Here is a 15,046-nt window from a genome sequence, read left to right as displayed (position 1 = left end):
TCCCTCATTTTTCAGAATACAAGTCTGAAACAATTTCTAAAGATTGTTGACATCTAGTGGAAGGCATAGGAACTGCAATTTGAGTCCTAAGTCAATGGATACTGTAATGGCATTGAATAGGGGAAAAGGGGGGGGGGGAATCATACTTCCTGAATGGATTTTTCTCCGGTTTTCGCCTGCCAAATTAGTTCTGTTATACTCACAGACATTATTTTAACAGTTTTGGAAACTTTAGAGTGTTTTCTATCCAAATCACATCCTATCTTCTGGGCCCGAGTAAAAGGCAGTTTAATTTGGGCATGCTTTTCATCCAAAATTCCAAATGCTGCCCCCTTCCCTAGAGAAGTTAATCACGTAAATATGTTTTTACATTGGGAAAATACTAAATTTCCCAGAATGCATTATTGTAACCCTCAAGTTTACCCTAAAGCCTTCAAAAAGAAGCCACACAAATTAAATGGTTGGTGAAAATATAATTGGCTATTTTAAGCACTAAGGTCAAAAGTTTCAAGATAGCGTCGGATAACACGTTTTCCCTGTTTCTAGCTCCTAGACAACATTGAAGTATTTTTTATTTTTTTGGTGTAATTTCTTTCATAAGCATTTCGCTGCACCCACTAACATCTACTAAACTGTGCACACGGCCAATAAACTTAGATTTGAAAAGTATATGAACATTGTTTCTAGAGAGAAGTGATATAACTCTGTGTTGTTGTATGTGTCGAATTGCCACGCTTTATCTTGGCCAGGTCGCAGTTGCAAATGAGAACTTGTTCTCAACTAGCCTACCTGGTTAAATAAAGGGGAAATGAATAAAAAATATATTCTTTGGTATCTGGAAGTGTGACCTGTCAGATTCAGTGAAACTCTAATGTTCTATGACTGAATAGAATTGCTTTGAATTGCACTGATTTAAATTCTACTACCTGCCACTCAAACTCAAATTCTACATCCTGTGGGGTGTGGTCAATTCCATTTGAATTTCAACTCATGAGTTGAATGGGAGTCAATTTGGAATTGAGCACAACCCTGGCGTGTGTGTGTGTGTACTGTACTGTGTTGTATTACCAATCTGTAGGACCGGTGTGATCCATGGTATGTTATGTAGGTTAGGTTACGAGCCATGGTATGTTATGTAGGTTAGGTTAGGATCCATGGTATGTTATGTAGGTTAGGTTAGGATCCATGGTATGTTATATAGGTTAGGTTAGGATCCATGGTTTGTTATGTAGGTTAGGTTAGGATCCATGGTATGTTATGTAGGTTAGGTTACGATCCATGGTATGTTATTTAGGTTAGGATCCATGGTATGTTATATAGGTTAGGTTAGGATCCATGGTATGTTATGTAGGTTAGGTTAGGATCCATGGTATGTTATATAGGTTAGGTTAGGATCCATGGTATGTTATGTAGGTTAGGTTACGATCCATGGTATGTTATTTAGGTTAGGATCCATGGTATGTTATATAGGTTAGGTTAGGATCCATGGTATGTTATGTAGGTTAGGTATGATCCATGGTATGTTATGTAGGTTAGGTTACAATCCATGGTATGTTATGTAGGTTAGGATCCATGGTATGTTATGTAGGTTAGGTATGATCCATGGTATGTTATGTAGGTTAGGTTAGGATCCATGGTATGTTATGTAAGTTATGTTAGGATCCATGGTATGTTATGTAGGTTAGGTTATGATCCATGGTATGTTATATAGGTTAGGTTAGGATCCATGGTATGTTATGTAAGTTAGGTTAGGATCCATGCATGGTATGTTATGTAAGTTAGGTTAGGATCCATGGTATGTTATGTAGGTTAGGTTAGGTTAGGATCCATGCTTTCATGAGACTGATGTTTTAGAACTGTGTTTTTCTCAGTCAGACAGATGAGGTGTAGAATTCCCTCACAGAAAGACTCTTGCCTGAGCGTGTCCAGTTGCCATGGCTACAGCTAGTTACTGACAACACCTGATGCAGGGACAGAGACAGAGTGACAGAGAGAGGTAGCATCCTGCTGTGCTCTGCAGATCAACAACCGATCCTGTGGGGCCAGTGGGGAGGCAACCACACACAGCCATCTGACCACGTTGTCACAACGGTCAACCAAAGGTTGACCAAACAGTGTCTGCAGCCTCATATACGTAGTATGTATATGGCTGCAGACAAACACAAACCATAGTTAATGTTGAACCCCAATCAGACATCGCACTGCTTGTGGAGCATAGAGGAGGCCGAAGAGTCAACCAAAGGAAAAAACAATCACAGCTAAACAAAAATCATCCATAACAGCACTTCGGGCTATATTTGAGCATTATGGAAACCCCTAATAAACTCCATGACTCTTTACCAACGCCAGTCAGTGTGACGCACAAATATGAGTTTAATTTTTTTGTCTTTTTCATTAACAACAGCTGTGATGGATCACTGGGAATTCCAGCGCCACAAATCTGCACTGGACATGCCTCTTTAATTTAACCAGTCTTAGTCTTCGTCTTTGATCTGTGGTGCTGTATGTCTCCCCTACAGTTACAGTACATGCCTGTGACCCTCAGCCACGTAGCCAGCCACAGAAATCCCCATCAAACCCCCCAGCACAGACTCACTACCGATAACCCTGCTTGGGTTAGGGCTACAGGGCAAGGTCAGGGGGTGGATAAAATGCACACTGATTAGGCCAGCGATGGGTGTGTGTGTGTGATCGGAGGGGTCCCATTTGCTTCCTATACCTGACCTGGTTCTGACTCAGTCCTCTTCTCTCCCCAGGTGTGCTGAAGCTCAGAATGAGTGCTGTAGGGGAAAGGGCACTGGACCCTGCCACGTCAGAGCCTCGTAAGAGGAAGGGCTCGCTATGCGACATCTCAGGCCAGAGGTAAGTCACTCAGAACTAGCAGACACTCTCATCCAGAACGAAGGACAATGAGGATGATGATGATCTTTGTCCTTCATGCATAAATTCTTTCCACTACTCTACATACTCAATAAGAAGCATCCTCTCAGACGTATAGCCTAGCTAGCTGCCAACAGATATAGCCTTTTATGTTCATCTGTTTGCATAGTCACCCCAGTCACAACACACAGTCACCGCGTCAATTGTCACCTTGCTTGACAACTCAACTTAATTTATACGGGTGTTCTGGCTATGGCCCAACCCATCGAGTTCGGGGACCAATCAGACAGTCTAGAATGTATTTCCATGCTAGAAATCGTCAGGGAGATACTCAGATGCAGACTCATTGCAGAGAAGAAACTAACGTCTGTGGGCGTGGCATAGCGTTTGGTTGGAGCAAGGAGTTCAGGTAGCCAGGCAACTAGTCACTTGCTATCTATGGGTCATACTTATGTCATATTGGTCTTTCACTACCCGCTTCTATGGCCGCATATTTCACATACCCTGTTGTTGTTGAGGAATAGGAGTTTGAGCCAAGAGCACAGCAAGGGCAGAATCTCAACCTGACTTGCACACTGTTAGCGCACACGTATTAAACTTGAATTCTTGTGTAATCATGCAGTTATGTCAAAGGGAGATTTGTGTAAGAATTTGAAAGATTTTGAGAAAGTAGGCAATGTGTGCTGATTTGGCCCTACAGACGCTGTGTTAGTGGATGTAGGTTGCCAAGGAGGATTGTGTGTCTGTGGTGTTAGACTGGAGCAGGCTGATCTGTCTTGCTGAGTTATAGCTAGGGTCTCCTCTACAAGGCCTCAATAGGCTAATGTAACTGCAGTCTGATCAACAGCACTGTAAAGCACAGCACAGTACAGAGCTGCCTTTCTGTTTCTACAGCAACCCCACACAGCGCCTGACCTGCACACACCCTACACACACCACACTCAATACGCCTGCGCACAAGCAGCCTTGGCAATGCACTGACCTACTTTCAGTGCTCTCGTCTCCAACACTCACTCACTTGCATATACATACAATACACACACATACATAAACTCACATATACAGACACACATACACTCACACATAGTTACTGTACATACGCACACATAAGCAGTTATATGTGCACTCACTCCCCCTCACACACAAATATTAGCCTGTGGGCCAGGGATTGCCAAAGACAGCAGAACAGCCCTTATCAATCCCATCCTATCCTCCTCACTTCTCAAGTATCACTCATATATATTTTATCATGTTTACCACATTTCTTCTGCAACTTACTTTCAGATTCAGCGGCCTAAAAATGTATTCTTCCGTTGGTGGAATTTGAGAGAAGGTCAAGCTGATCCGTAGTCAGTCCCTGCATTCCTCTTATATCTCACACATGGTCAGTGTAGAGCTAGTAGTCATTCCCAGCTGTCAGTGCTAGGCTAACCCAGTTAGCTGCTGGGCTGCTGCTAGAGTGTGGATGTGAGCGCATCCACTGTGTGTATACGTGTGCGATTGAGTGTAAATGCATGCGCCTCCCCTGTGTGTGTGTGTGTTTGAGCATGCCTGCCCTGTGGCCTGGCTCCAGGCCCGGGATTCCAGCCCACCCACCAAGCGGCCCTGGGAGCTCTGATCGGCCCCCAAGGTAACGAGACGCCCCTGTGTGTCTCTGGTCTCTGAGAGAGAGAGAGGGGTCTAGGGTTCGCCCACCAACCAATAATTCACAAAATAGGACAAACACCAAATTGAGACTGCATGCAGAATTCCAAAAATATCCTCCGTGTACAACTTAAAACACCAAATAATGCATGCAAAGCGGAATTAGGATGATACGCTCATTATCAAAAATCTACAACCACCTAAAATTCTACAACCACCTAAAAGGAAGCGATTCCCAAACCTTCCATAACAAAGCCATCACCTACAGAAAGATGAACCTGGAGAAAAGTCCCCTAAGAAAGTTGGTCCTGTGGCTCTGTTCACAAAAACAAAGAGACCCAACCAAATCATGAGAAAACAAAAAGATAATTACTTGGCACATTGAAAAGAATTAACAAAAAAATAGTGCAAACTAGAATGCTATTTGTCCCTAAACAGAGAATACACCGTGGCAGAATACCTGGCCACTGTGACTGACGGCGCAGCAGAGGGGGAAGACGAAGCGGCCACCTGGTCAGGCTCCGTAGACGTGTACATCGCCCACTGCTCCCAAGTATACTGCAAGCCAATGTAAAGTCTCTTGACAACAATTTAGACAAAATTTGAACAAGAGTTGCCTTCCAGAGAGACAGAAACATTCTCTGTTTCACGGAAACATGTCTCTCCATGCATCGCGCCAACCGAGATAAACACCCTCTCTGGGAAGAGGAAGGGCGGGGGTGTATGCTTCATGATTAACGACTCATGGTGTAATCATAACAACATACAGGAACTAAAGTCCTACTGCTCACTCTACTTAGAATTCCTTACAATCAAATGCTGGCCATTTGACCTAACAAGAGAATTCTCGTCAGTTATAGTCACAGCTGTGAACATTCCCCCACAAGCAGACAGCAAGACGGCCACCAAGGAACTTCACTAGACTATATGCAAACTGGAAACCATATATCCTGAGGCTGCATTTATTTTAACTGGGGATTTTAACAAAGCAAAATTGAGAACAATGCCACCTAAATTCTAACAGCATATTGGTTGCGCCACGCGCGTGGGAAATACCCTCAACCACTGCTACTCCAACTTCCGCGATGAATACAAAGCCCTCCCCCGCCCTCCCTTCGGCAAATTCGACCACGACGCCATCTTGCGCCTACCGTCTTACAGGCAGAAACTCAAACAGGATGTACCAGTGACAAGAACCATTCAACGCTGGTCTGACCAATCGGAAGCCACACTTACAAGATTATTTAGATCACCCGGACTGGAATATGTTCCGGTCAGCCTCAGAGAATAACATCGACCTATGCGCTGACTTGTTGAGGGTGTTTATAAAGAAGTGCATTGGAGATGTTGTACCCACTGTGACTATTAAAACCTACCCTAACCAGAAACTTTGGATGGATGGCGGCATTCGCTCAAAACTGAAAGCGCGATCCACCGCATTTAACGATGGAAAAAGGTCTGGGAATATGGCTGAATATAAACAGTTTAGTTATTCCCTACGCAAGGCAATCAAACAAGCAAAATGCCAGTACAGGGACTAGATGGAGTCGCAATTCAACGGCTCAGACACAAAATGTATGTGGCAGGGTCTACAGGAAATCACGAACTACAAAAAGAAAACCAGCCACGTCACGGACACCGACGTCACGCTTCCAGACAAACTAAACACCTTCTTTGCCCGCTTTGAGGATAATACAGTTCCACTGTAACGGCCCGCTGACAAGGACGCCCCCCCCCCCTTCTCCTTGGTTGATGTGAGTAAAACATTTAAACGTGTTAACCCTCGCAGGGCTGCTGGCCCAGATGACATCCCTAGCCGCGTCCTCAGAACATGTGCAGACCAGCTGGCTGGTCTGTTTACGGACATATTCAATCGCTCCCTATCCCAGTCTGTTGTCCCCACATGCTTTAAGATGGCTACCATTGTTCCTGTACCCAAGAGTGCAAAGATAACTGAACGAAATGACTACCGCCCCCATAGCATCTGTCATCATGAAGTGCTTTGAGAGACTAGTCAAGGATCATATCACCTCCACATTACCGGCCACTGTAGACCCACTTCAGTTTGCATACCGCCCCAACAGGTCCACAGATGACGCAATCGCCATCACACTGCTCACTGCCCTATCCCATAAGGACAAAAGGAAGGCCTATGTAAGAATGCTGTTCATTGACTACAATCAGCATTCGACACCATAGTACCCGCCAAGCTCATCATCAAGCTGGAGACCCTCGGTCTCCACCCCGCCCTGTGCAATTGGGTCCTGAAGTTCCTGACAGGCCACCCCCAGGTGGTGAAGATAGGAAAAAACATCTCCACTTTGCTGACACTCAACACTGGGGCTCCACATGGGTGCTTGCTCAGCCCCCTCCTATACTCCCTGTTCACCCACGACTGCGTGGCCATGCTCGCCTCCAACTCAATCATCAAGTTGGCAGACGACAGAAGAGTAGTGGGCTTGATTACCATCATTGATGAGACAGCCTACAGGGAGGAGGTGAGGGCACTCGGATTGTGGCGTCAGGAAAACAACCTCTCACTCAACGTCAACAAAACAAAGGAGATGATCATGGACTTCAGGAAAAGGCAGAGGGAGCACCCCCCTATCCATATCGAAGGGACAACAGTGGAGAAGGTGGAAAGTTTTAAGTTCCTCGGCATACACATCACAGACAAACTGAAATGGTCCACCCACACAGACAGTGTGGTGAAGAAGGCGCAACATCGCCTCTTCAACCTCAGGAGGCTGAGGAAATTTGGCTTGTCACCCAAAACCCTGACAAGCTTATACAGATTTACAATCGAGAGCATCCTGTCAGGCTGTATCAACCGCAAGGCTCTCCAGAGGGTGGTGCGGTCTAACAACACATCACCGGGGGCAAACTACATTGAGACCCAATCACACACTTTAATAAATGGATCACTAGTGACTTTATACAATGCCACTATGAATAATGCCACTTTAATAATGTTTACATATCTTACATTACTCATATCACTTGTAAAACTGAATTTATATTTATATATAGGATGTGTTATTTTAGTGTTCCCTTTATTATTTTTTTATTTTTTTTGCAGTGTACTCGGAAACTAAACTCAGCAAAAAAAGAAACGTCCCTTTTTCAGGACCCTGTCTTTCAAAGATGATTCGTAAAAATCCAAATAGCTTCACAGATCTTCATTGTAAAGGGTTTAAACTCTGCTTCCCATGCTTGTTCAATGAACCATAAACAATTAATGAACATGCACCTGTGGGACGGTCGTTAAGACACTAACAGCTTACAGACGGTAGGCAAGGTCACAGTTATGAAAACGTAGGACACTAAAGAGGCCTTTCTACTGACTCTGAGAAACACCAAAAGAAAGATGCCCAGGGTCCCTGCTCATCTGCGTGAACGTGTCTTAGGCATGCTGCAAGGAGGCATGAGGACGGCAGATGTGGCCAGGGCAATAAATTGCCATTTCCGTACTGTGAGACGCCAAAGACAGTGCTACAGGGAGAGCGGACGGACAGCTGATGGTCCTCGCAGTGGCAGACCATGTTTAACAACACCTGCACAGGATCGGTACATCCGAACATCACACTTGCGGGACAGGTACAGGATGGCATCAACAACTGCCCGAGTTACACCAGGAATGCACAATTCTTCCATCAGTGCTCAGACTGTCCACAATAGGCTGAGAGAGGCTGGACTGACGGCTTGTAGGCCTATTGTAAGGCAGGTCCTCACCAAACATAGCCTATGCGCACAAACCCACCGTCGCTGGACCAAACAGGACTGGCACAAAGTGCTCTTCACTGATGAGTTGCGGTTTTGACTCACCAGGGGTGATGGTCAGATTCGCGTTTATCGTCGAAGGAATAAACGTTACACCGAGGCCTGTATTCTGGAGCGGGATCGATTTGGAGGTGGAGCGTCCGTCATGGTCTGGGGCGGTGTGTCAGCATCATCGGACTGAGCTTGTCGTAATTGCAGGCAATGTCAACGCTGTGCGTTACAGGGAAGACATCCTCCTCCCTCATGTGGTACACTTCCTGCAGGCTCATCCTGACATGACTGGTGCATTCCATGAGGAGGACATGCACTGCAGCTGGTGGCCACACCAGATACGGACTGTTACTTTTGATTTTGACCCCCCCTTTGTTCAGTGACACATTATTCCATTTCTGTTAGTCACGTCTGTGGAACATGTTCAGTTTATGTCTCAGTTGTTGAATCTTATGTTCAAACAAATATTTACATATGTTAATTAAGTTTGCTGAAAATTAACGCAGTTGACAGTGAGACAACGGTTCTTTTTTTTGCTGAGTGTAGAAGCACATGCATTTCGCTATGCTCGCATTAACATCAATGCAATTTGATTTGACTTTGACCCAAACTTAAAGAAAGCTTTGAGAAGACAGGCTATGTGCAAACTGCCCACAAATTGAGGTGGAAACTGAACTGCACTTCCTGACCTCGTGCCAAATGTATGACCATATTAGAGACACATATTTCCCTCAGATTACACCGATCCACAAGGAATTCGAAAACAAACCCGATTTTGATAAACTCCCATATTTACTGGGTGAAATACCGCAGTGTGTCATCAAAGCAGCACAATTTGTGAACTGTTGCCACAAGTAAAGGGCAACCAGTGAAGAACAAACACAATTGTAAATACAACCCATTTATGTTTATTTACTATTTGCACGCACATCGTTACAACACTGTATATAGGCCTAATATGACGTTTGAAATGTATTTTTTGAGTGTATTGTTTACTGTACATTTTTTCTACTTTTGTTTATTATCTACTTCACTTGCTTTGGCAATGTTAACATATGTTTCTCATGCCAATAAAGCCATTGAATTGAGAGAGAGCGAGACGGAAGGTAGAGCGAATGGTTGACAGAGAGAGTTAGAGAGAATGATAGATGGGGAAAAGGAGAGAGAGACGGTGGGTTTGAGAATTGGAACGAGGGGGAAAAATGAGAGAGGATGGATAGCATCTCAGCAGGGTTCCTCTCATCCCCCTTGTCAGGTGATGATGCCCTGCTGGGTGAAAGAATAACAATCTGGATGCAGGGTTAGTCCTCCTCTCCTCAGCTGTTCTCCCACTACTCTGCACTGGTCTTCTACACTGCTCTGTCAGGCTTCTCCATCTCTCTCTCCCTCTCCTTTATTGGCATGGCGTAACAATGTACGGCGTAACAAAAAGCTTACTTTGGATATTTACAATGTTAAGATAATAAGAATCAAAATTGTCAACGGGACAACAGTAACAACAATAACCAAGGGTCAAAATAACCATACATTGAACAATAAGCATACGGTAGAGGACATGTGCAGGTTCTCTCTCTCTCTATGCTGGCCTCATGTAGGCCATGAATTATTGAGAGGCTCGCTGTCCCTGTAGATCCGACAGCCCTGATCCTCCTCTCCTCTCCGTCCTTGCCCAGCACTCGTTGGTACCAACCCAGCTGCAGCAGCTGACAGACAGTCTGCCTGGATACTCTCTGATGAGCCCAGGGCCGTGATCTCATCTCATTCACCTCTTTGTCTCCTGTCCTTCAGGAAATCCTTCATCTCCTGACTTTGTTGTACTCTAGAACTAGATATCTGTTTGTGTTTCATGGCCTGTGTCAAGTCAAATGATTATTTATTGAACCTTTATTTAACTAGGCAAGTCAGTTAAGAACTATTTCTTATTTACTGGGATAACACATCACAACGAGAGACTCCATAACAATACATAAAGAGAGACCTAAAACAGCAAAATAGCATGGTAGAAACACCACATGGCAGCAGCACAACATGGTAGAAGCACTTAACATGGTACAAACATTCTTGGACACCGACAACAGCACAAAGGCAAGAAGGTAGAGACAACAATACATCACGTGAAGCAGCCACAACTGTCAGTAAGAGTGTACATGATTGAGTCTTTGAATGAAGAGATGGAGATAACTTTCCAATTTGAGTGGGTTTTTTGCAGCTCGTTCCAGTCGCTAGCTGCAGCGAACTGAAAAGAGGAGCGACTCAGGAATGTGTGTGCTTTGGGGACCTTTAACAGAATATGACTGGCAGAACGGATGTCATATGTGGAGGATGAGGGCTGCAGTAGGTATCTGAGATAGGGGGGAGTGAGGCCTACGAGGGTTTTATAAATAACCATCAACCAGTGGGTCTTGCGATCGGTATATAGAGATGAGGAGTATGGAGTGCAGTGATGTGCCCTATAAGCAGCATTGGTTGCAAATCTGATGACCGAATGGTAATGAAACCAAAACAAATCAAACTTTTATTTAAAGTGCATTTAAATTTGCCACACAGTTTTACATGAAAACAATCATAAAAGAACATAAACAGAGGATGTGTAAAACAATCACCTATTAAAAGCCTGGCTAAAAAGGTGGGGTTTTAAGTTATTTAAAAACATGAATGGTGTCTGCTCCTCTTACGTGACAGTGCAAGCCGTTCCACAATTGAGGTGCTTTAATAGAGAACGCTCCGCCCCCTGGTTCTGGATCAAGGAACCGTAAGCAGACCAGTTTCTTGGGATCGGCGCGCCCTCACTGGGTTGTATGGGGAACGAGCATGTCTGTCAGATAAGAGGTGGCAAGGTCATGCAGTGCCTTAAAAGTTAAGAGTAAGATCTTCAAATCAGACCGATACTTTACAGGCAGCCAATGTAGTGCAGATAAAACTGGAGTGATGTGCTAATGGCTTCTAGTGTTGGTTAAAATCTGAGCTGCAGTGTTCTGTACCAGTTGTAGGCTTCTAATAGTAGAGTCTAAGCAGCTGGAGAGGAGGGCAATACAGTAGTCTAGCCTAGGTGAAACAAATGCATGGACCGATTTTTCGGAATCTGGCTGAGCGATGACGTGTCTAATTCTGGAAATGTTCCTGAGATGGAAGTATATTGTTTTGGATATGTTTTGTATGTCGTCTAGTGACCCTTTATTCTCCGCCGACCATCTTACGATCCTTACTATTGTGAAGGGAAATTCACTTGGTTGCAGCTAACACTCCATGAAATCACATTCAGCAAGGTAATGAACATTTCTCAACTATAAACCTAACCTGTGTGTGTGTGTGTGTGTGTGTGTGTGTGTCCCTGCAGTGTGGAGAAGCGGCGACGGGAGCTGGAGTGTCGTTACATAGACGAGCTGGCCGAGCTCCTGTCTGCCAACATGGGCGACATCGCCAGCCTCAACGTCCAGCCAGACAAGTGCCACATCCTCAAGAGCACCGTGGACCAGATCCAGCAGATCAAACGGCGCGAGCAGGGTGGGCACCAGTGCATTAGAAACATACACACACACTTTGGCTCAATCCCAATACCCCTCCCCATCGTTTCCGAGTGTCCCTCAGTGTGGGATGGAGCAGCTAGTGATGGGGAGAGATGAATCACATTGTGGAATGGGACATCACTACATCATTCGCGAACAGCAGAAGCGGCCAAAGGGTAGTCTACCACGCAATTCATTGACGACAAGCCTTGTTTTTCTGAAATGACTGTACTGACGGCAGTAATAGCTTTCCTTATATTTCTTATTCACCAAATAAGTACTTTAATATGCGCAACAAATGAGAACAGCAGAACACCAATGTGTCTGTAATGTACCATCATCTGGCTGTGGTTCAATGTGGAGTAGTAATGTAGCCGTCCTCTGGCTGTAGTTCAATGTGGAGTAGTAATGTACCTATCCTCTGGCTGTAGTTCAATGTGGAGTAGTAATGTACCCATCCCCTGGCTGTAGTTCAAAGTGGAGTAGTAATGTGCCTGTCCTCTGGCTGTAGTTCAATGTGGAGTAGTAATGTACCCGTCCTCTGGCTGTAGTTCAATGTGGAGTAGTAATGTACCCGTCCTCTGGCAGTAGTTCAATGTGGAATAGTAATGTACCCGTCCTCTGGCTGTAGTTCAATGTGGAGTAGTAATGTAGCCGTCCTCTGGCTGTAGTTCAATGTGGAGTAGTAATGTAGCCGTCCTCTGGCTGTAGTTCAATGTGGAGTAGTAATATAACCGTCCTCTGGCTGTAGTTCAATGTGGAGTAGTAATATAACCGTCCTCTGGCTGTAGTTCAATGTGGAGTAGTAATGTAGCCGTCCTCTGGCTGTAGTTCAATGTGGAGTAGTAATGTAGCCGTCCTCTGGCTGTAGTTCAATGTGGAGTAGTAATATAACCGTCCTCTGGCTGTAGTTCAATGTGGAGTAGTAATATAGCCGTCCTCTGGCTGTAGTTCAATGTGGAGTAGTAATGTACCCGTCCTCTGGCTGTAGTTCAATGTGGACTAGTAATGTACCCGTCCTCTGGCTGTAGTTCAATGTGGAGTAGTAATGTACCCGTCCTCTGGCTGTAGTTCAATGTGGAGTAGTAATGTACCCGTCCTCTGGCTGTAGTTCAATGTGGAGTAGTAATGTACCCGTCCTCTGGCTGTAGTTCAATGTGGAGTAGTAATGTACACGTCCTCTGGCTGTAGTTCAATGTGGAGTAGTAATGTACCCGTCCTCTGGCTGTAGTTCAATGTGGAGTAGTACTGAAGCAGGACTTTCATTCCATAATAGCAGTTTGAAATGCAACAGTCCCATTTCCTTCACTAGGTCATTTTCTTCAATTTCTTGGGGATTAATGGCTGTTCTGAACTATTGTGCCAAACGTGTTAGGGTCCATGCACAGATCAGCTACGTAGCTACACATATAGACATACAATAAGCAAGAAAAGAGTTAGCTACGTTACTTCAGCTGCATTGCATGACTATCTTGTATGTTTTTATTTATGAACAGCAAGGCAAGCTTACGAAATTGTTTATTACATTTGCAGTAAATGCTTTAGCTAGATTCTTTATATCAACTGGGTTTCACAAGATGACACCTTGGTTTGCTCAGGTCGTCCCTAAAACATTAAACAACACAAACTACAATTCATACAAATGTCAAATGCCCATATAGCAAGCTAAATGTATAGCTACAGTAGCTGGCTAATGTTCTTTTAATGATTCTTTATGAAGTTATAATTACTTAAATTTGCTTCCATAATAGTATTCTTGTCAGCTATTATTCTTGAAGCAACTTGACAGGGTTGGGTTGCAGAGCTTCATGGGAGTTTTGGGAAACACTTGATAGAAAGACTGCATGTTGATTTGCTTCGTTTATTGTGGGCCTACCAAAGGGCTGAAAAGGCACTACGCCTTGCTCCAAGTTGAATTGGGATACCAATCTGTCTTGATGGGGCTCAGGGGATTGCACAGAATGGAGGGGAAGGGTATTGGGATTGAGCCTCACTTTCACTCACTAATTTACCACTAATTTGAACGCACATATGCACTCTTGCTGTTTCTCTAGTACACAAACACACACACCCTTACATCCATGCTCGCTCTCATTCCCCTCAGTCACTCATTTACTGACACACATCCTCCCTCACTTCTCTGCGTGTTTGCTCTTATTTTTTCCTCAATCCCCCACTCCTACTTCCCCTGAAGACGTCAGGTCTAGGTCTCTAGGGGAATTTTGCACAGCAGTAGGGACCCCTGGGAAATCATACTTTTTAGTCCTCAGAGCTAAATGACAAGCCAGATTAATCCCACCCTTAAGACACTGAAAGCTCGCTGTGACATCATTCTGCTGCATCTTATGTGTCCTTACATGTCCTTATGCGTCTTACTGTATGTTGGTTTGCTGAAGACATAGACAGAGTAATATCTCTGTTTATAGGCCCATATGTCTCTGATGCTTACATATCATTGTGTGCATCTTATGTACCCTTACACGCAAACCTCACCGGCCACGTTGGGAGCGAGCGAGTGTTGCAAAATATATGTACACATACATGTTATTCAATCATTTCACAACATGGCTCGCAAGCGTGAACGAGTGTCTGCGTAGCCAAGCGCTAAAATACAACTTGGTTCTATCTGAGACGCTCCACGAGCTTCAAGTCTCCTCTTATTGGATATCAGGAAGATACAGATCCACTTGCTTGAAAGACAAAAAAAGAGAGATGAATTAATGATAACTAACTAGGTTTCCCTTTTTATCTGTGGATTAATAGTCGGGGTAGAGAAACACACAATTTTGTATGACTCCTGGTGAAAATTCTACAAAGAAACTAAAAAGAGGATCATGCATTTCAGGTAAAATAACAGCCTAATGTTATTCTCCCAGGACAAACTAGCTAAAAACGATAGGTAGCTAAATGTCCATAAATATTTCATGTGTATTTCAACATGCCACCAAATTAATATAGTTTGTTCACAGTTGGTTTTGGTATTTTAACTTCCGTGTCATGATCGCGTCTGGTGTGGATGGACAAAATCAACATGCGCGCAATGGCGCACGTGGACGGACGCGTGTGGCTGGTGGAGTCAGCATGTTACATATCCTTAGTTCCATGCATCTGGTATGCCCTTACTCACTCCCAGTTAGTTCTACTTTAGTGTTGTCAGTGGTGGTGCTTGTGCACCCAGATTGTCTCTTAGTAATCATTCACTGGTCAGCGTTCTTGGGAAAAGCCATAAAACAATAAGAATCACT

The 15,046-nt window shown here is 44.3% G+C and overlaps 1 protein-coding gene across 4 annotated transcripts in view; it reads left to right on the top strand.

The window, feature by feature from the left end:
- LOC109900785 (nuclear receptor coactivator 1) overlaps positions 1–15,046 on the top strand; it is a 101,541-nt gene that overhangs the window by 46,804 nt on the left and 39,691 nt on the right. For all 4 annotated transcript variants that reach the window (XM_020496602.2, XM_031837245.1, XM_031837244.1 and 1 more), the window contains 2 exons: positions 2,757–2,862; positions 11,633–11,799. In XM_020496602.2, the coding sequence (XP_020352191.1) occupies positions 2,774–2,862; positions 11,633–11,799 (256 nt within the window). In that variant the 5' untranslated portion in view covers positions 2,757–2,773. The remainder of the gene's footprint in view (positions 1–2,756; positions 2,863–11,632; positions 11,800–15,046) is intronic.

Source organism: Oncorhynchus kisutch, linkage group LG12 (assembly GCF_002021735.2).
Source record: "Oncorhynchus kisutch isolate 150728-3 linkage group LG12, Okis_V2, whole genome shotgun sequence".
Classification (NCBI taxonomy): domain Eukaryota; kingdom Metazoa; phylum Chordata; class Actinopteri; order Salmoniformes; family Salmonidae; genus Oncorhynchus; species Oncorhynchus kisutch.
The sequence above is the reverse complement of the archived record's forward strand: the minus strand, read 5'-3'. Positions and strand labels throughout refer to the sequence as shown.